Genomic DNA, 20,609 nt, shown 5'->3' on the forward strand with positions numbered 1-20,609 from the left:
GCTGATCCCAGAGCTGAGAGTCAGGGAGTTGTTTTATGGTCCATAAGACTCCTTTAAAGGTATTCCTTGGCTGTGACTAAGGTAGGGAGGAACCCAACCATTGTATTAGCACTGATGGTGCCCTAAGAATATGTAGGACATCCTTTGACATTATCCACATGAGTATCATTGCCATATGACTCAGGCTCCACCAAATCACCAGCCATGAAAAACACATCAAGGATCATGAAATCTGGTCTTTTGTGTGCTTTTACCATATACTATACAGATTTCATGGGGGAGACCAATGTTTCTCAAATTGGGGGTCCTGACCCAAAAGGGAGTTGGGGGGGGTCACAAGGTTATTTTAAGAGGGTCATGGTATTGCCACCCGTACTTCTGCACTGCCTTCGCAGCTGGGGGGAGGCTAGTGGTGGCTGTTGGCTGGGTGCCCATCTCTGAGGACAACACCCCGCCAGCAGCAGTGCAGAAGTAAGGGTGGCAATACCATAATATGCCACCCTTACTTCTGCACTGCTGCTGGTGGCAGCTCTGCTTTCAGAGGTGGGCTCCTGGACAGCAGCTGCCGCTCTCCAGCTGCTCAGCTCTGAAGGCAGCACACTGGCCAGCAGCACCGCAGAAGTAAGGGTAGCTGTACCGCAACCCCCATCCCCCTACAATAACCTTGAAACCACCCAACAACTCCTTTTTGGGTCAGGACCCCTACAATTACAACACCATGAAATTTCAGATTTAAATAGCTGAAGTCATGAAGTTTACTATTTTTAAAATCCTATGACCCTGAAATTGACCAAAATGGACCATGAATTTGGTAGGGCCCTATATATGGCACCTTGCCTAGAAAGGAGTCAGGCTTGGGTGGCTACATAAAGCCTGAACGAAAAGCGATATCCCTTCAAAAGAGGGAACAGCTTAAATTTGGAGAAGGCTCCTTTCTGCTGGATAAGGCCCTTCCATGGGAAGTCCTGTAGATTTAACAGCTTGTATTTTTAAAGTTTTTGGATGTTCAGTTCCGTGGAAGGAAATCACTATGTATAGGTCACCAAACAATTCACAGGAAATAGATCATAAATTGCGGGAAATTGATATAGTCCCATTGAGCTCAACAGAGCTACAGTAAAAGCTGTTTTATCCAACACTTCACCAACCGAAAAGCTCTATAAACCGACATTTCTGATTTTCAATGAAATTCCGGTTTATAGTTGGCATGGGGCCAGCAGGAGGTGTGAAGTGCAGGCTCTGGGAGGGAGTTTGGGTGCAGGCAGGGGCATGGGGCACCGGAGGGCGTGCGGGGTGCCGGATCCAGGGGTCACTCACCTCGAGTGGGTCTCCACAAACAGCGACCTGTCCCAGTTGCTCCTAGGCGGTGGTGCAGCAGGCAGCTCTGCATGCTGCCCCTGCCCTGCCCCAGGCGCTAGCAACGCAGCTCCCATTGGTTAGGAACCGCGGCCAATGGGTGTTTCTGGGGGCAGTGCCTGCAGGCAAAGCCTCAGGCAGTGCGCAGAGCTGCCTGCCGTGCCTCTGCTTAGGAGCAGCCAGGACAGGTCACCGCTTGTGGGGAGCCACCCGAGGTGAGCAGCCCCTGGATCAGACACCTCAAATTCCATCCTGCACTGCCTTGAGCCCCCTTCCACACCCAAACTCCCTCCCTCTTAGTTAATGGGCATTTTTCACATATCAGCACCCCCATTTCCCCAATATGCCAGATAAAACAGCTTTTACTGTATATTGCTTTGCACCAGCTTCGGATCTGGCTCCCTGTTCATAATGAAAACAAATACTTGCAAATGTCCTTAATAAAAATACTAAAGCATTCTACAGCCATCATGTGAAATACAGTCGTGTTGCCACTGTAAGATGGAGTGTTTGGGAACACAGTTGTGGAATGCTGCAGTGGTTCTTTTTATAAACATGTATTTAATGAAAAATCAGTTAGAAAATAACATTTTAACACCCTCAAAATCAAGCTGAAGGGGTGATTAAGACATAGTCATTTTCTGCTATTGTCCCCGTGGATGGCAATAATTGCTTCTGTATAGGAAACTGGTTATACATCCATTGTTATCCATCATCTTGCCAGTGGTGTATATAAAGCAGTACACATAGTAAACTTTTGATTTAACCTCATTAGCATTCCCAGAGCTACAATGTCCCAGCAATGATAATGATTTAAAATTTCTGCATCTAAGTAAATGGAGACAAGAAGAATCTTGTACCATGTGGAAAGCCACCAAGGCCATCAATCTTTTACCTAATAATTAAAGACAGCTAGGCCCTGTCATGTTCTCAGAAATTTCCCAGGGAGGGTGAGAAATGATTTGGAATAGTGATAAAATGTGTCAGATAAAATGTGCAAGGAAGGGAATGGGGGCAGGAGTTGAACCTCAGTGGTATCATCCAAACCGATGCTCTGAACATTGCTTTTATAGTTCCAGTGGTTTGGGGATGGTCCAATTAGGACATGCTTTGGCAACATCTCCCTTCAGACTTTTCTACATCATCTTATGTAGATTCCCTCTCAGAGATCTGAGCCTCCCAGCCCCACAATAGGAACCAAGAAGAATGTGAATCCAGAGGAAGCCAGCCTGAATCGGAGGAATTTGGGAATAACGTGGGACCATTGGGCCTTTGCACAAACACCTTGGGGTTCTGTGGATGATCTGAGATCCAGGGGATTTCTTCATAGATCTCAGGACACATGTGAACAAGGAGGTTGATGTGAAGGAAACTCAGTTACTTGTTCCTTCTGAAGTCCATGTAAGGCCTGATCTACCTTAGGCACTTATATGGCTTCCATTACTGTGCATTTCAGTCTCTAATGCATTTATTCTCACTATATCCCTGTGAGGTAAGGTATCTCCCTTTATTATCTCCATGTTACAAATGGGGAATAGAGGCACAGAGATATTAACTGAAGTGCCCAAGGTCACATAGGAAGTCTGTAGCAAAGCAGGAAATTGAACTCAGGTGTCAAGCTAACCCCCTGCCCACTGGACCATCCTTCCTGTCTACATGTACAATACAAAACAAATGCATACTGAAAACCATGTATTCTGTGCTGCGTTATTCCTTTACAGACCACCTTAAAGGAAATTAAGTGAACTTCCTTATAGGGGGAACAAAGAAAGGAAATAAGTTTATTATTCCAGTGATATCACTGACACAGAGAGTGAGTAGCTTCATTAAACATTCTGCAGCCTCAAGTGATTTTACTAAACCCTGTACACTAAGCACACGATGATTTTCATTATTACAATACAAACATATAGGGCCTGATTCAGAGCTCACTTACATCAGTTTTAAACCTGTGCAACTCCACTGACCTCAGTGGCATTACTCTTGCTCTACACAGGTGTAAGTGAGAGTAAAATCATTCCTGTTCCAGCCAAGTCTTTTCTCCTCACTTGTACTTCTCAAAGAAACTCATTTTCACAGCTACAATACAGCCTTAGCAAACAGCAGAGTGCACCTCTAATACCAACAGCAATAAATCAAAGAATGAAATTATAATTCATCAAACACTATTAATGTCTTCCTCTCTAATAAATCTATTCTGAAAACCTGGCCAGAACTTGCACTCTTGCTGGTAACATTTCTAAAATAAGTGATGCAATACAAACTGCAAGATATTGGAGCAAGCTTGTTTTGAATAAAGATCCACATAAGAAAGGAACTTTGAGCACATCCTGTATTTTTGTGGGTGGAAGAATTCACAGAGAACAGTGTGCATGACATGACATATAAAACCACAATATACCTGGTGTCATCTAAGGATCTAATCCAAACCCCATTGTAGTCAATGCAAAGACTCCTATTGACTTCATGTGGATCAGGCTCTAAGAATGTTGAAACTCCTCAAGCCTTAACATGCCTCCTCTTCTTAACATGCCTACAATTTACATTCTGTGGGAAGCTTAGATAATTAAGCACCACAAACTTAGAAGACATTATTTAACAGCTGTCAAGATGGTAACATGCCACGGCTGTGTAAATCAGCTTTAAAATGGAGCAAATCATTTCTTACTTACTTCATTGGTTTAAACAATGCTTGTCCATAATTTTGTAATGTCATGATCAGTTTTAGTTGGGTGCCTCCTGATTTCATTGCTGTGGAGGAAAAGTAAAACAATTAAAAATCACAGTGTAAATTTCTACGTACAGTCAGCAGTCTTACACTGAAATAGCACATCTCTCTCTCTGTCTCCATCTAAGCTTTTACATTGAACTCATCATTGTGGTGTCTGAACACCCGACATATATGTTTATAGGGCACTCCGAAACATAAAGACTTAATTAGAGGATGAGTAGGGGAAATGCAGTCTAGAGTAACTGCTCAACTGACTGAACTGGAGTGGAAAGGGAATCCTGCATCCTGCATCAGCTTTTCCATTATTGGCCCGATCCTACAAGCTCAGAAACACAATTGGCTTCAGTGGGAGTTCTGAATGCTAAGCATGTGTAGGTACAGGTCTCTAAATTCTCACTTCCCGCACTCCCTAAGTTCTTTTGACTTGCTACCATGAAAAGGGTGCATGATGGAAGAAGAGATTGGGTGTGTCTTGGAGAACACCAGAACCTTGGCTGTACAAATGGGTGAGGAGCAGCCAGCCTTTAATTAAAGGCATGAACAGATACAATTGCAACTCTGTATGTATACTATGCTGTGATTAGTTTAAGTATTTATTATTCCTGAGCAATATATCTTTTATATTCTCCATGGGCATGGTCCAAAGCCATTGAAGTCAATGGATATCTATGCATTGACTTCAGTGGGCTTTGGATCAGGCCCTGCATTAGGTGATATGTACATAAGCGAGAGGTGATTTCAATGGAAGTTTTGAGTAAGGACTGAGTAGTGAATGCAATTCAGCTCATGCTGCACATTGTAAACCATTTTTGCTTGACTCTCAAACACCAGCTGATGGTGAATTACTGTAAGACTGACTTTTATTGCTAGCAAACTGCACCATTTGTACAATATCACTTTAACAATCAGATGATGGTGTTTTTAATCCTGGACTGATACTTTTTTGTATAAGTGGGGAAAAAACATGTCACTTAAAAACACACATTACATGAGTAAAAGAGTTCTCAAAGAGTACATTTTATCTGATAATATGGTTAGTCAAGGGAGGTAAATATACACTTCAGCAGACCATCTGCTCTCTTCCACCAGCCAAAAACACTTTGAGTAAATGAAATGACCTACACCCAAGCTCTTTAATTCACTTCTGCATTGTGCAATGATGGTCATGTCAGTCATCTCAGTGTATACAATTTATTCCTTTTTAATGCTTCCTCTGAATGATCAGATAATCCCCTTCTTTAGAAATCAGACAAAAAATGTATAAATTTAAGAACTGCGTAAAATGTTATGTTATCTTTTTCATAAATTTTGCCTTAAAGCTGGCCTTATTTGGCCTGTCTAATGTCTACATTTGCTTTCCCTAACCAATACCATTTGCTACACGTCCAATTAATTACTCCTTTCTGTGCCTTATTACTAATTATTACTACTAATTACTAATTACTAATTTACTTATTACTAAATACCAGCTCTCTTTCAGTGCTTGTAATCCATATATTTTTGCAACAAAATACTATGCAAATCTGGTCAGTTTAATTACTCTTCTTCTGGAAGAAAATCCCTCCTGCATTGCTATTTTGCTGACCCCTGCCTTCTATTGCATTACTCGGCTATCCCAATGGAACAAATAAATAATTAGAAATTAAGGGGCATTAAACAACTCACACTGAACAGGTATACCAAAAACATATGGTTTTCATATATTAGGCTCACTCTGCTGTGCAGAGTAGGTTAGATCCTCATGTACACCTGAAGGGAAGCGGGGAGGTATAGGTGGTTTTCCATCCTCAAACACCTGAAACCTGGGGGCAACTAGAGCCAGTTCAGCCCCAAGAATAAATTAGAGCAACCCCAGGCTGCTGTAGTATGTGCTGTCAGTAACATCTCAGGATCATTATAGACAGCTTACTCTAGTAACAGCTCTGTTACACCCCTAAATTGTCATCTATACTGAGTGGTCAAAAGCATGTGGTGTATAATTAACTACCCCACCTATATACCACCCAGGAGTCCCCAGCTGGCAGTTTAAGCTAGCCTTCCATCACATTTCACTGCCAGAATAGTGTAAAGGACATAGAATGGTGCCAATGTTATGACTCTCATTGGCCAAGTTCTATTGTCACGTACATCAGTTTAAATCCAGAATTCTCCATTGATGCCCATAGGGTTGCTTTGAGTAACAGAGATCAGAATTGCATCCTAGAGCTTAGATCCTCAGCTGCTGTAGCTCGGTGTGTCTCCCTTGCCAATGGTGAAGTTGCATTGATTTACACCAGCTGAGAAGCTGGCCCCTTGTTGCTTAAGTTTTCAAAATTGGTCTTTTTTCCATTCAGTTGCTAAACATACAAATGTGGGGCCAAGTCCTGCAGTCCTGTTCACTCTCCACTTCCTTTACAATGAATGAGAATTTTGTCCAAGTCATTCTTGTAGGATTTAGACTTTTATTCGAGGATCAGTGCTGAGCCATCAATTGTTAAGCAAAATTGTTTATAAATCGATGGCACAATATAGCTATGTATTCACAAATAAACAACATTTGTTCCAAACTTTATATTAAAAAATATTTAATTGACTGAATGTAATGCATTTAAAAAGTCCCCAGCCAAAAGAGACTGTGGAAAAGGCATCATCTACAATATGGGAATGTTATGCCCAAAGCAGAATCAGTGTTTGAAAAGCAGTGTCTAGTTTCATATCCCTCCATTTAGAACATGATTGGACAGCCGATTTTGCACCATTTCAACAGAATATTCCTATTTTACAAAAATTCAGGATTCTACACCTGGTGTGACCTGGACCTAGTACAATCATTAAGAGTTGTGCAGTCACATGATCAGGAAAGCCTATATTGATTGGGAGATTGTTCAAGACCAAAAGGGTGCAGAGATGGAGGAAAAAGAGGAGATTCCCTCACACCAGTTTCTAAACACACAGCTTGGAATACTCTAAGTTTACTAGGATGCCCAGCATGGTAAAGCAGCACAACAGATTGTTATTTGGCTAGCAACCTCAGCGGACAATGACTTTGGCAACAAGAAAGGGGAAACCTTTGTGAAAGGCTCGTGAAAAAACTTGCTCTGATTTGTTACACATGCGAGGCCTGATTTCCAGACAGAAAGAACTGGTCCATCGTTTGTGTGAGGGTGCAAGGTGAGAAGATTAAAGGTTCCCTCTGGCCTTGTCATATTCACCCACAGATTATTGCCTGTACATGCTGAATTGGTCGCAGTAGCACTCTGGAGCACAAGGACTGCTGGAGTTTTGTGCCACTGTTGAGTTTAGATGTAGGATTTCATGCCTCCCAGCTGGGCCCCTGCAGTGCAGGGTGGATGGACACATGCTACACACTGATTGAAGGTGGCACAGCAACCACACTCCCCTTTTGCTTCTCGGGGAATTGTGCCTTGCCAGGGAACAATCTGCCCAGGCACTCCAGCAGGAGTGATGCAGCTCCACACTGTCCCTTACTACGGCTCCCAACAATTTTAACCCAAAGGCTATACATACAGGTGCCTTCCTACATATGCAAAAGGGAGGATCGTTAACATTAATTATACAGTGCCATAGGTGTGCATTACTTGTCGCAGATGAGAAAGAGGTATGGTCTGAATCCAATGTGCTTTCAATCTACGGTCTTGAGCCTGCAGACAGTGACGTGTGCTTAACTCTGGGATTGGGTGCATGCAAAAACCTTGATTTGCATGGGCCTATGTGGTAGTGCATGTCTAAAGCACGGCTCACATTCATGGAGACTTTATCTGAACATTAGGCCTAGAGATTTTTCTCCTCCCTTTAATATCAAGCCTGCTTGCTTGGCTTCTTTTTATTTTCTGACATATATGAATCAGACAAGGAACATTCCACTTTCCACTTTTGTTTATCAGTTCAAACATGTTTCCCTTTATATTATGCCAAGGAATAAGAGTCCAATCATGTTCTAAAGCCTTGTTTGCTTGTTTGGAGATGCCCTTGAGACTTCAGCTGCTACCCAAATAAAAATTTCATAAGGATTTACAATACATAGGATTAGAACATACAGTATTCAGAGAAGAACATATAATGGCACTAAGCCATTACAGCCTGTCACGTCTATGATCAGCATACTAAGACATTTCTAAGAAGGCCTTAAAATATAAGGCTGTTCTGACTCCAAAGGTGTCCTCCCACCAGGGTCAAAATCCACGTTTTAAAAAATGTCTGAATATGCCTTTATGTTATAGATGATGAGCAGCTCTGGAAAAATTCTTAAAAACTCGCTGACACCATATAGTACATCTTGAGTCAACTTTCATCCAACAAGTCTTGGACATATTTATATAATGATAAAAATAAATTCCAGTACAAAGATTACGTTTAATCTTTAGGCAATTCAGCTTGTCAAAGAAAGAAATTGAAAGCTAAAGGTTAATATACTCTAGACTTAACATCCTCTTTGATCTAAGGTATTGCAAGAATTTTATGGCCTGATTTCAAAATTTCAAGAGGCTTTGGAAATCCTCAGTGGGGTTGACTTTACTAGGGACATTTGGGGATTGTCATGACTGAAGTCCATGAGCATCTTTCTATTGATTCTTCTGGGCTTTGGATTAAGTGTATAATGATCTTCTCCTGTGCTCACCTGTCATCCTTCTCCCATGTGCCCCAGGGGTTCCTAGTCAATCATACCTCCAACTTCTCTCCCATCTAGTCCTTCCTGAAAACACAAGCCCATGTTTTCTGCAAACCCTACACTTCACCTCTGTGAAGTGTTAAAATAGTAAAACCCTCTATGGAACTTAGGAGATGTATGTCACCATGATCACTCAGTCATGTTTTTATAGCTGTCCATACACGGTTTCCTGCACCATCCTCCAAAGCATCTTGTACTGACTGCTGTCCGAGACAGGACATTGGACTGGATGAACCACTGGTGTGACCTAGTATGTCATTTCCTGGATGTTGTTGCAACCCAGCCCTCATCCAATCCATTTAGAGGTATATATTTATCTTTGTAAATCAGACCTAAGTCTAACATAAATACCTCAACCTTGCTAGCAGATAATAGTCTGCACATCCTGGATGCTTGTTTCCAAACGAACTGTAATAAGGAACAAATTTCAAAACAAATTCAAGCCCAATCATTTCTTAACTTGTTCTTGCTCAGCCACTGCTGCTGACTCATTTGTAAAGGCTTTCAAGATGATAAAAGCAGTTTTAAAAGGCGGAGAGATCATCCAAAGTCTATGTTGTACATTTTTAAATGTACCCCCACCCCATTCAGGCCTGTAAATTGAATCAATCTGCTGATTCTTGGCAAATTCATTGTTTTCTTATAAAGTAAATCAGTGACGCTACATTTCATCATGTTTTTCACACATTCTTTCCTTGCCTTTTGACAAGATATTTATCATTTTATTGAGCGCCAGGATCTGGGTTCAGTATTCATAGCACTGTCTTTTATTTTGCTGTTGAGCCAATGTCTACCTTCGTTAATTGTACCATTTATCTACCACATCAGTAATTTTGTGCTCTAGAGTTTTAATTATTGCCTGCACAAATTGAATGCATCATAGGCTTTAGAAATGAACTGAATCAAGTAATGCTCCCAAGGTCTTTCAATCAGGGAATTAAAAAAGAAAAGAAAAAAAACACACAGAAGCCTGTTTTGCTCACATGCAAGCCAATGGCGAAACTCCTGTTGACTTTAATGGGAGCAGGATCAGGCCCACAGTTACTGAACTGATGCATCTAACTGCTCTATGCCATACAGTGCTCCTGGTTAAACTGCTCATGCTGCTGCTGTGATTATGCACATGCATAAATGTGCAGGGAAATGGCTAATTATGGTAATTTGTGCAGGACGTAATGGTAATTCTCAATGCAAAGCAGGTGTGCAGTTGTGCATGCATATGTGCATGCACCTTTTCTGAAAACTGGGTTTCAATATTCAATTGAAAATATTAATGTTTAGGCTCCAGTCCTGCTCCCTTTTAAGTCATCAGAAGTTTTGTATTGAATTACATGAGAACAGGATCAGGCCCTTTGCATTGAACAGAATAAATAGCAAACATGTACTGATAGGTAGGGCTTTGAATATATACTTGGCTTAAAGCTATTCTTAACCCTGTCCTTTTCAAGGCCACCTCTAGGTGTCACTGTGGGAACTAGATGTAATGTTCAGATTCCATTTTCCATAGTGGCATCATCAGTGGATTTGTTCCATTTAAACTTTAACCTCAAGGAAATGTCACCTTGATTCTCTCTGCTCTTGTGAACTAAGCAGTAATTTCGTCTCTCACCATTTTCATTTTAAGGTAACTGTATGGGTTACAGAATCTTGCAAGCAGTTTTGATTGATCCAGAGCTGTCTATTTGGACATGACGCTTTCCAATTAATAATAACATTAAGCAGATACATCTGACTTGGCTAAGACGGCAGTTGAGACAGTTCAGGTTGCAAACAGTATCAAAACCTGCATATCAAAACCACATAAGCCTATTAAAACCTATACATAACATATCAAAATATTAGAAAACTTGCAGTAGACATGATTCCTTGCACTAAAAGGACTGGATAAGCTAATAGGTCTTTTCCAGCTAACTTCTAGGATTCTATATATTTAATTGCACTGAATGTCAAAAGAAAATGATACTTCTCAGGCAGTATGAAGATTTCAATTTGTTTTACACTTTTAATCTGGTAGTCATCTTCATAGCTGCCTTTCAAAACCAAACCACGAAAGGAACCATGCAAATTAACTTGGCAAATGTGCAGAATCATGTGAAACAATGTAGTGATCATTCATGTGTCCTTTGATAATACATGTCAGACTTTATTCATCCATTCAAAAGCTTTGGAATCCTTATTGCTTCTACGCACAAAAAGCGAAAAGTGGACAGGTGTTAATATAGTTAAAAAAAAAGCACTAAGAATTTGCAGTGTAAGACAAAACATACTGCACTTCACAAATATTAATAATATAAAATAAGGTTCTTTCTTTCTTCAAACCTTGCTATAACCTTGTTCCCAGAGGAACAAACATGGCTTGGTTGCCAGTGGTTTGAGCCGGATCCTACCATCTTGATGCAGGCAACCCTCCCACTGTACCCAGGATTGGGCTCTCTGATTTTTATAAGCTCACTTTCAAGGGCTATCTTAAGTTCATATCTAGGAACTGATCTTTACCTATTTTTTCAGACAGAATTTGCACTTTGGTTATGGAACATTGTCTAATGAGATGCATTGTTTAGTATTTTTGTATATCCAAATTGCAAGGCATCGTTGGTGTAAATTACTCTTTAGAATTTTATTGCAGCAACATCTTGAGGCTCCAAACCCATTGTGCAAAACACCATACAAGCATATAACAGAATATCCCATATGCAATATATAATATAATAAATATGTTTTTGTGCATCTGTAGCATTTTTCCTCAGAGGATCTCAAAGCCCGAGCAAACCTTTAATTAATTAAAGCCTTACACAACATCTGTAAGACATATAAAGTGAAATAAGGCCCCAGTGAAGTCAATGGCAAAATTTCTATTGGGCTTCATTCGGGCTGGGATTTTTCGCTCATAATTTTTATAATAATTTTGCTGACAGGTAAACTGAGGCAGAGAGCGATTAAGCAACATGCCCAAGAGTACAGAGCAAGTCAGTGGCTGGGACAGAAGTAAACTCTAGTGTTTCTGATTCTCATTCCCCTCCTTCAATCACTAGCCAACACACTCTCTATGACATTGTCCATTTGATAAGCATTACATTATGTTCACATCTGAGCATGCTGCAAGCCGTGGTTTTCCTCTGCATAACCAACATACACTATATTTAGATCTCGGAGAAAAATACGTAGTTCAGTAAATTGTGAAGCTATGCTATTCAGCAGTACACTATATTCAGCAGTGGCCACTTTAGTCCAATGCATTTTGAGAGATGCATGGTCCTCTTACAGCAAATCAAAACACGGCTGGTCAAGCGTTTCAGATGCAAAGTCTTAAAGGTCCTGGGGTTAAGCAAAATTGTTGCCCTGAAGCTGTGCAAGGTGATACCACCACTCTCCAGGGTGTAGGAGGGGACCCAGTTTACATCTCTTTCTCTTTCATCTCCTGATGGATAAGTGAGGAGTGCCTTTAAAATCAGCATAGTAAAGAGTTGTGCCCACTCCCTAATCCAATTGCAAGATGAATATTCTGTACATCATTCTTGACTGAGTGAGTGGGTCAGGAAAGGGGATTATCCTTCCCCGCCCACAAAGACAAGGCAGTGAAAATCACCTAGAACTTGTTCCACTGCAAATTATCCTTGTTATCCTGAGGCGTAGACTGCAGGAAGATGAAAAGCATTCAGTATTATCTAAAGACAGTGACTGCTATGTTTATTATGTTAGGTGTTATCTAAAGGGGGGCATATATACAGCACAATTCTCAAACCTGGGCTCCTTAATAAAGCATCTCAATCCAGAGGTGGGCAGAAAACCAGCATACAGGTTCATACAAATGGTATTTATTTATGCACTTTACTGTCAATTTGATCATTCAGTACATTGGTCTGGACATCCTGTTAAGGCAACATGGTTTGAAAATTGCTTTCTTTGGGTGAAATTCCCCTCTAAGCAGAGCACAAGGCCAACGCACTATTTAAGTTCCACTTAAAACTTTGGTGTGTCTCTCTGCATAAAGTTGAATTTCATCACGTAGCATTCCCCAACTCATGGCTCTTGCTGTCTTGACTAACTAAATCAATCCCTCCTTTCTGATCAAGAATCCTACTTAATCCTAGTGCTGTTCAGAGAAAACTATGGTTCACAGGATGGAAAATGTAATCATTAGGCCCAGTGATGCTGATTTAGTGGGGCAAAATTCCCATTGAAGCCAATGGAAATTTTTACTGAATAAGATTGCAGGGGCAAAGCCAGGTAATCTAATCCGGTAGTGGAAATACAGATTATCAGCAGTTTTGTAGAGCTTCTACTATTTCATCATTGTGAAAAGTTGAAGAGTACTTAGGAAGCTGGTGTTTAATAGAAATTGCCTAATTTTTTATGTGCCTAAATCAATTGGACGATTATCAACCACCAGAAATAAAATTACATTAACTGGTTTAGAATGTCAGGACCATAGTTTTCTTTGTTTTTGATGGTAACTATAAAGCCATATTCAAGAGCATCTAAACCTATCATTAACTAACCCATAGCAAATATTTCCATGTGTTCCAGACCATTAAATGTACTAAATGGTCAACATAGTATCATCTCAGTCATGGGTTTCTAAACGGAACAAACAGAGTTGAACTACAGACCCCATCCTGCTATCCTGATGCTTGTTTCACTGTCTTTTGAAATCAGTGTAGATCTGGATGTACAAACACTGCAGCTCCAGGTCTTAAAGCTACAGCAGTACTGGAACACAATGCAGATTGGCAAGAGCTATAGAGACACTGCACTGTGTTGTTTCATTCTTTAAACACCTTCTGCAGGTGAAGATGTTGCTCTTCATCCCACCCACCCATGCCCTCAGGATTTTTTTTAAACACCAAACTCTTTGTTCAGAAAATTCAAATAAAATAAAAAAATCAGACTCTGGAAAAAATCAACTTGTTTTTTTACAGTTTAATGAGCACTATTCAACCATGTTGTAACTGTACCTCGGAAGTCAATAGGTTACCTCAGGGATGAATCTGGTCTAATATGCTTTGCACCTAGAATCTTGCTAGCATCCACAGCAATACAAACGGCTTCTCAAATATTCATGCAACACAGAACTGGCAAAATATCTTTATGAAGCCTCTTTTATATTTAACAAGGAAAATAAGTGCAGACTAATGTAGCCAGGAAGCAATGTTTTAGGAACATCAAGTATAAGTAATGGAAAATACTCATTAATATTAAAACAGCAATGAGGTCTTGAATAAGTAAATAGTCATAAAAATATATGTATCTGAACCTACCAACACTGGTTATCTTCTGGGAGACCAGGTCTTGCAGTAAAGCCTCAATTGCAGGATTGTGTCTGGAATACAACTCATATCGATTAATACCAATGTGGAATTTTAACCAGTTTGGGTAGGAATCTACAGATGTTTCTGCGGTGGGTAAAAATTCTTCATCTTCATTACCTTCATTTTGCCTACCACAAAAAAAAAAAAAAAGGAGAGAGAGAGAGAAGTATTATTATTTTTTATCTGTTGGTTCTCCTCAAAGCAACTTAAAAGAGGGCTTCAGAATGCAATGATGTGAAAAGCAAACAATATAGATGTGAGAGAAGGGTTTCAATTTGTCCCTGACGTGGATTAAAGGCCTGCTTCCATTTCCAGTGAAGCCATTGGGAGCTTTGCCATTGACCTCAATGAGAGCAGAGTTGTGACCTAAATTATTAGTGCTTGATCCAAAGACCATTAAAGTCAGTGGCAAAGCTCCCATTGACTCCAATAGACATTGGATCAGACCCTTATGAAATAATAAAAATGTTGAACTCTGTGTTATATTGCATAGTACTGTTCTAAAACTCCAGAAGAGTGTTGGTTGAATTTGAGGTAGCTGTAGTATACTTTATTTTTTAATCCAGGGTACAATGTTAAAAAAATAAACCAGTGTTGTTTTTATTTATTGTAGAGTTGTTGAAAACAATTTGAACAAGTTTAAGACAAAAATATAAACGTTATCCCAAATCTTTATTTAACAATGAACATGTCCTGAAATTATTTGATAATTGTGATGTTACATTCAGTTATTATACTTCATATTCCTTTTTTGATTTTATCATTCCAAGGGGATGAAAGGAAGTGAAATAACTTTTGATTACTTCCTAAATGCAAATTCTATTTCTCATGTCTGCAAGAAAGCTTGCATAGCTTTAAGCTATTGTCATAGCAAAGAATGTTATGAATTAATGTTAACTGCTAAATTTGATTTTAATTATTTAAACCTTGGGAGCAATAACAAGCGGAGCAGCAGTTATATTGTAGATCCCTTTGCTATCACATGTCTTGTCTGAAGGGGTCAATTGTACCTTTAGCCATCTCTAGAGTACATTCCATACATTATTGTCATATACTGGTGACAGAGATTTTCCAGAGAAATTGGAAGTTTTCTAACCTAGTGTGCTTTAAATTTGATTTTAATTATGATACATTGAGGGCCTTTGTGATTTATATAAATTTGAGGTTGAAAATGAAAACATTTACATTATATTGTTAAAGATTCAAATCCAGGCTGGTTGCTCCACTGCTTGTCAGAGCTTTTGCATGGCACAATAAAGCTGTTTAAACATTACAGAGTCACTGTGTTTGAAAGAGGGTGCTGTTGAATTAGAGACATGCCTTTTGATTTTTCAGCCTTTCAAGTTTCTAAGCATTTCTTATACAACAGTGGGGCAGAGAATTTATAGATGAAACCAAATGCATTAAAAGTTAAAGACAGAAGCACTGGGCTTTAGAATGTCAAAAAATAATTCAGAGCAGAAAATGTTGTCTCAAAAGTCAGATTCTGAAGGTTGAAATCCCATTTATATCTGAATATTATGGACAGTTGTATGACCTTTGAAGTCAATCTCCCTGCTTCTGAGAGAAGTTAATATTTTACTGATCTGCCTTGTGTTCTTTATTTTGTTAGGGGTTTTTTTTTGGGGGGGGGGGGAATAACCACGAAAGCTTATGCTCTAATAAATTTGTTAGTCTCTAAGGTGCCACAAGTACTTCTGGGTTTTTTTAGTTTAAACAAGTTATTTTCTTATCCCATTTGTGACACCTGAATTATATCACTGAAGCTTTCATTTCATCTGAAATAGCTGTTACTCCAGTCTTGTAAATGACCTGTTAGAACCTATATTTCTTTAAAGGCACAAAACAAATATTAATTTTATTTCCAGCTACTGGCTTTGACATATTTTGAAACCTACACCATAACACTGCAAATAGTCTCCGGTTTCTACTTATAATGCTATTTCTACCTTCAGGGTGTTAATAAGAAACAATAGTGCTTCTTAAATTATATGTAATACATGTGGTCTATTGTGTTTTTTTTTAAGTACTCAATAGTCTTAACACACACATCAGCTACTGTACAGCAGCTGCTTATGTCACTTATAATTTTGCATGCAGGCAAAGCTTTCTGACACTGGAATGTAAGTAAGTGAACTGCATTGCCATTTCAAACCCTGGGTGCAAGAAGCAGGGACTCTGTTTCCTTCAAACAAACAGGATATTTTAAAAAAAGAAAAGGAGTACTTGTGGCACCTTAGAGACTAACAAATTTATTAGAGCATAAGCTTTCGTGAGCTACAGCTCACTTCATCGGATGCATTTGGTGGAAACTGTAGCTCACGAAAGCTTATGCTCTAATAAATTTGTTAGTCTCTAAGGTGCCACAAGTCCTCCTTTTCTTTTTGCGAATACAGACTAACCCGGCTGCTACTCTGAAACCTGTCAGGATATTTTAAGGTATTGTAACTGAGAGGAAGAGCCCAGATCCACTTGCCACACCAGTGGCTGTCGCATCAGTAGCTTTACTCTGAGCAAAGTGGGAAGTCACCTCTCCCCAACCCAAGGCAGGATCATAACATCCCCTGTCTCAGGATAATGCCACATGAACATGACCCAAACACCCTGCTGCCGGGGAGAAATCAGGCCTCGCCGTTGCTAGCCTCGGGGCCTGATCCTGCGCCCAGTGAAGCCGGTGGCAGCACATCCCCCTTTGCTTTCAGTGACAGCCCGCTGGGGACCCACAGCTTCGAGTCCCCGCAGCCCCAGCCCCGCTCTACTCACCAGTCCTGGTTCTCGGCCGCTTTCGGGTTAAATCGGATATCGCTATTGACGTTAAACAAGACATCCTCCTCCGCCAGCTCCGGGGCGGCGATTTTGTAGAGGGGCTGCTCGAAGAGAGCCGCGAGTTTGGAGTACCCCTGCCCCACGGGCTGGGCGTTTACACTCCCATCTTGGATGAGCGGCTTATGCCCCAGCTCCCGGCTTATGCCATTTTGTTCCAGTCTCTTAAAAGCTTCGGCTTTCTCCGAGGTCCCGGGGAGCTTCTCCAGCGAGTGGGAGGTGAGGTTGGAGCTGGGGTCGCTGCTGAAATCCTGCAGGATCCGCAGCGTGTGCTTGTTAGGCCAGCCCGGTTCCGAGCCGCCCTTAGTCCTCTGCTTCCCCCAGCCCTGAGCCTCCTGGCCCGGGGGGTCAGAACACGAGCAGCCCGTCTTGCCCTCCGTCCTCGCCGCTCGCTTCTCCAGCTTTGGTAACAGATCAATCATGATATGCATGGTGCAAGCGATCAGAAACACCATCAGGATCAGCACCCTGAATTTCCGGACTAAAATCATCTTCATGGTCCAGGGGCCTCCTAATAAATTATAAGGGGAGGAGGGGGGGGTAATTTAAATATTTAAAGGAGCTCTTTCACAGAAAAAGCTTGGGGGGTCTTTTTGTTTTTGTTTTGAGCGGAGCGAGAACAAATAAAAAACAATCAAGTGGATAAAGTTATCTCCATCGGCTGTTCGAAATAAATACTCAAAAAGCAGTCGGTCCTGGCGTCTGAGTCTCATCAAGTACTGAGCAAAAACAACAACAACAACAAAAAAACAACCCAAAACAAAACCCAAAAAAACCCAAACAACAACAACAAAACAAACCCGAAAACCAACCTCCCCCCCAGCAAGTCTTTAAAAATCAGTAGGAATACAAACGCCAACAGCAGTTCAATTCATAACCCCATCTGTCCATTTTTTCTTTTTTTTTTCTTTTTTAATGACAGGGATCACAAAGGTAAAGAAAAGGGATTATTGAAGAGACACCAACATCTGAAGCTCTGATTGGGTAAGAAAAAAAGACAGTAAGGGGGAGGGAGTAATAATAATAATAATAATAAAACCTATTACAAATAAAAGGCTTTCAGGGGAAGCAAAAATCATCCATGATATTTAGATGTGCTGGAAACGCTGCCTGCCTCCCAGCCTTTGAAATTGACCAGTGATGCAGCAGTGAGACACACACTCTCTCTCCTCCGCGAGACTGTTTAAAAACATTGGCTGGAAAATGATTTTCTTAGACTGTTTCCAGATTCTTCATCCATCGCATCCAGGGCTTGGGAGAGAGAAATATTCAACTAGGATCAAGTCAGTGTGGTTGCTGGATCCAAGCTGGGGTTCCGGGTTTTTTTTTTTTTGGTTTTGTTTTTGTTTTTTGGTTGCAAAACTGTCCGATGGCACTACTGCAACGTAAAGCTTAAATATGGCACGAAAAAAAGAGAGAGATTAGAGGAAAGAAACTAGCACAAATCAGTAGAGGTTCTTCTTAGCGAGGGAGGTGCCGTCTTTGATCTCTGCTGGGTCATACAGATCTGCCTTGAGAGAAAAAAAGAGAGAAAGGGAGAGGCAGAGAAAGAGAGGGACAGAGAGAAAATAAAGAGAGAGAGAGAGATCTTTGGCAGGTGCAGAGTGAAAACCCCTTTCAGCTACGCTGACTGCTTTAGACTGGTTGGACTAGGAGCGCTGCAGCTCCAGCCTTCAGTGGGTGTGTTAAATATTATGAGCAAGCCATGAATCCAGACGTCATAGTTAAGAGATTGGCTAAATAAACGTTACAATGATAGTAACGGGAAAACCTCAACTACAAGCTTTTCTTTCTTCCCTCCCCTCTCACCCCCCTTCTACTGCAGATCCAACTGGGGCAAGGAGAGGGCGTCTGTTTCTCAAAGGTTTTTTGGGGGGAAGGAGGGGGAATCTATGCTAATAGCAAAGTATTAGGACAGTCTGGCTGCCTAGACTCAGGAACATGAATTCTGCTATGTCATTGTCTGGAGGGGAGAGAGCATTTTCTAAAGCAAATCTGCTTCTTTCTCTCCCCTCCCCACCTCACCCCTCTATAACAGGGTCAAAATGGAAAGCTCTGCTTCTGTTTCTCCTAAGAAACGGATGAATAATCTTTCTTTTGAATCTGGATCCTCTGGTCTGTAACAATCTTTAAAGGTGCTGCAGCGTAATCATCCATCCCTCTGGTTACATTAGCTGCACATGCTTACAACAAAGCTTAATGGAAAAGGAGATTAGGTTACCAATATTGTCCTCCATCCAGGAGAGATTCTGAAAACTGACCAAGAGTTTCTAATAAGATAAATTAGAGAGGAAGGATAGGATTGAGACTCAGAAGATTTGGGTTCAGCTCATGGCTCTGCCATAGATTTCATGCATTGAACAAGCCACTTTGGCCCAGATTCCCCTAAGGCATTTAGACACCTAGAGCCCATTCAAATTAGGAGTTAGTTTAAACACCTGGGCAGATCTGGGTCTTTAATCTCTCTTTGCCTCAGTTCTCCATCTGTATAGTGAAAAGGAGGTCTTGTGGCACCTTAGAGACTAACAAATTTATTTGAGCATAAGCTTTCGTGAGCTACAGCTCACTTCATCGGATGCATTCAAAGTGAGGCTAATGATACTCCATTTGTCTTGTCTTTGGGGCAGGGGCTGTCTCTTACTGGTGTTACACAACAGGGCCTTGATATTGACTGAAGGCTCCTTGTCATACTGAAAAGTAATGAAAAATAAAACACTTATATCCACCACTTGCTGTCTTTACACAGGTGCACATAAAAGCTGTATCTATTTACTTATTTTGACATGTAATGTGTACTACAAATGCATCACACTCTGAACCCTGATTATAAGACTGTTAAGCCATCAAGATATATTACAGTGCCTTGTGCTTGCATTAAACATATACCTCTGCTCTTATAACATCGCCACACTGGAAAACTTTGTTTTCAAAGGTGGTGAGTGACTCTGAAAACTGCAAGGCTATATAAGTCCCAATCCTGCAAGCTGTTCAATGCAGGTGTGCCTTTGTGCTCCTGCAAAACCTTATTGACTTCAGTGGAGCTTGGTATGGGTGCAGTGGTAGATCCACATGGACCACCTTGCAGAACTGGAACCATCGTTTGCATAGAACATTTTGAATGCCGTGCTGCCATATAGCAATCTGTACCTTGACAAGTTCTCACTGTGTGTGTGGAGTGTGGAACATAATCTTTGGTAGACAGTCCACCACATTTCTATCAAATACGGGCAAGGGTAGATAAGTCTTACAGTAAATCTTACTGAAGTAAAGCTTATTGAACTCATTCTGGGAATTGGGCATTATCAGTTTGTAAAGAATACAGAATGTTTTGGGTTTTTTTGACACTGCAAATACAATAGGAACAGGATATACATTCTGGGGCACATCCTGCTGTCCTTATTTAGGCAAAATTCCCACTGAGAATTGGATTTCCTGAACTCTGCCACTAATTTGTTAGAGATGTTGGGCAAAGCATTTATACCTCTAAATGCTTCATTTAGCCATTCATCAAATCTGAGAAATAGTATTTAGCTATCAGAGAATACCTCCAGGAATTTGCTTTTAGATCTGCTTAGTCATAGTTCCACTGGCCCTGTGCCCCACAGCTCTCCTTAGACTGCCCCCCAAGCACAGCTAGCTCACAATCCTTCCATGATATTTTTAAACATGGCTGTGGAATCTACCACTCTGAGATCATCATGGAAAATCATGTTTCGAAATG

At 40.7% G+C, this 20,609-nt stretch overlaps 1 protein-coding gene across 1 annotated transcript in view; it reads right to left on the reverse strand.

The window, feature by feature from the left end:
- The window catches only part of FAM20C (FAM20C golgi associated secretory pathway kinase), a 95,479-nt gene extending 76,840 nt beyond the window's left edge, over nucleotides 1–18,639 (reverse strand). The window contains exons 1-3 of the mRNA XM_038417808.2: nucleotides 16,829–18,639; nucleotides 14,015–14,193; nucleotides 4,029–4,107 (exon numbers count right to left, since the gene is read on the reverse strand). Coding sequence (XP_038273736.1) covers nucleotides 4,029–4,107; nucleotides 14,015–14,193; nucleotides 16,829–17,385 — 815 coding nt within the window. The 5' untranslated portion in view covers nucleotides 17,386–18,639. The remainder of the gene's footprint in view (nucleotides 1–4,028; nucleotides 4,108–14,014; nucleotides 14,194–16,828) is intronic.
- Nucleotides 18,640–20,609: the final 1,970 nt, after the last annotated feature.

Source organism: Dermochelys coriacea, chromosome 10 (genome assembly GCF_009764565.3).
Source record: "Dermochelys coriacea isolate rDerCor1 chromosome 10, rDerCor1.pri.v4, whole genome shotgun sequence".
Classification (NCBI taxonomy): domain Eukaryota; kingdom Metazoa; phylum Chordata; order Testudines; family Dermochelyidae; genus Dermochelys; species Dermochelys coriacea.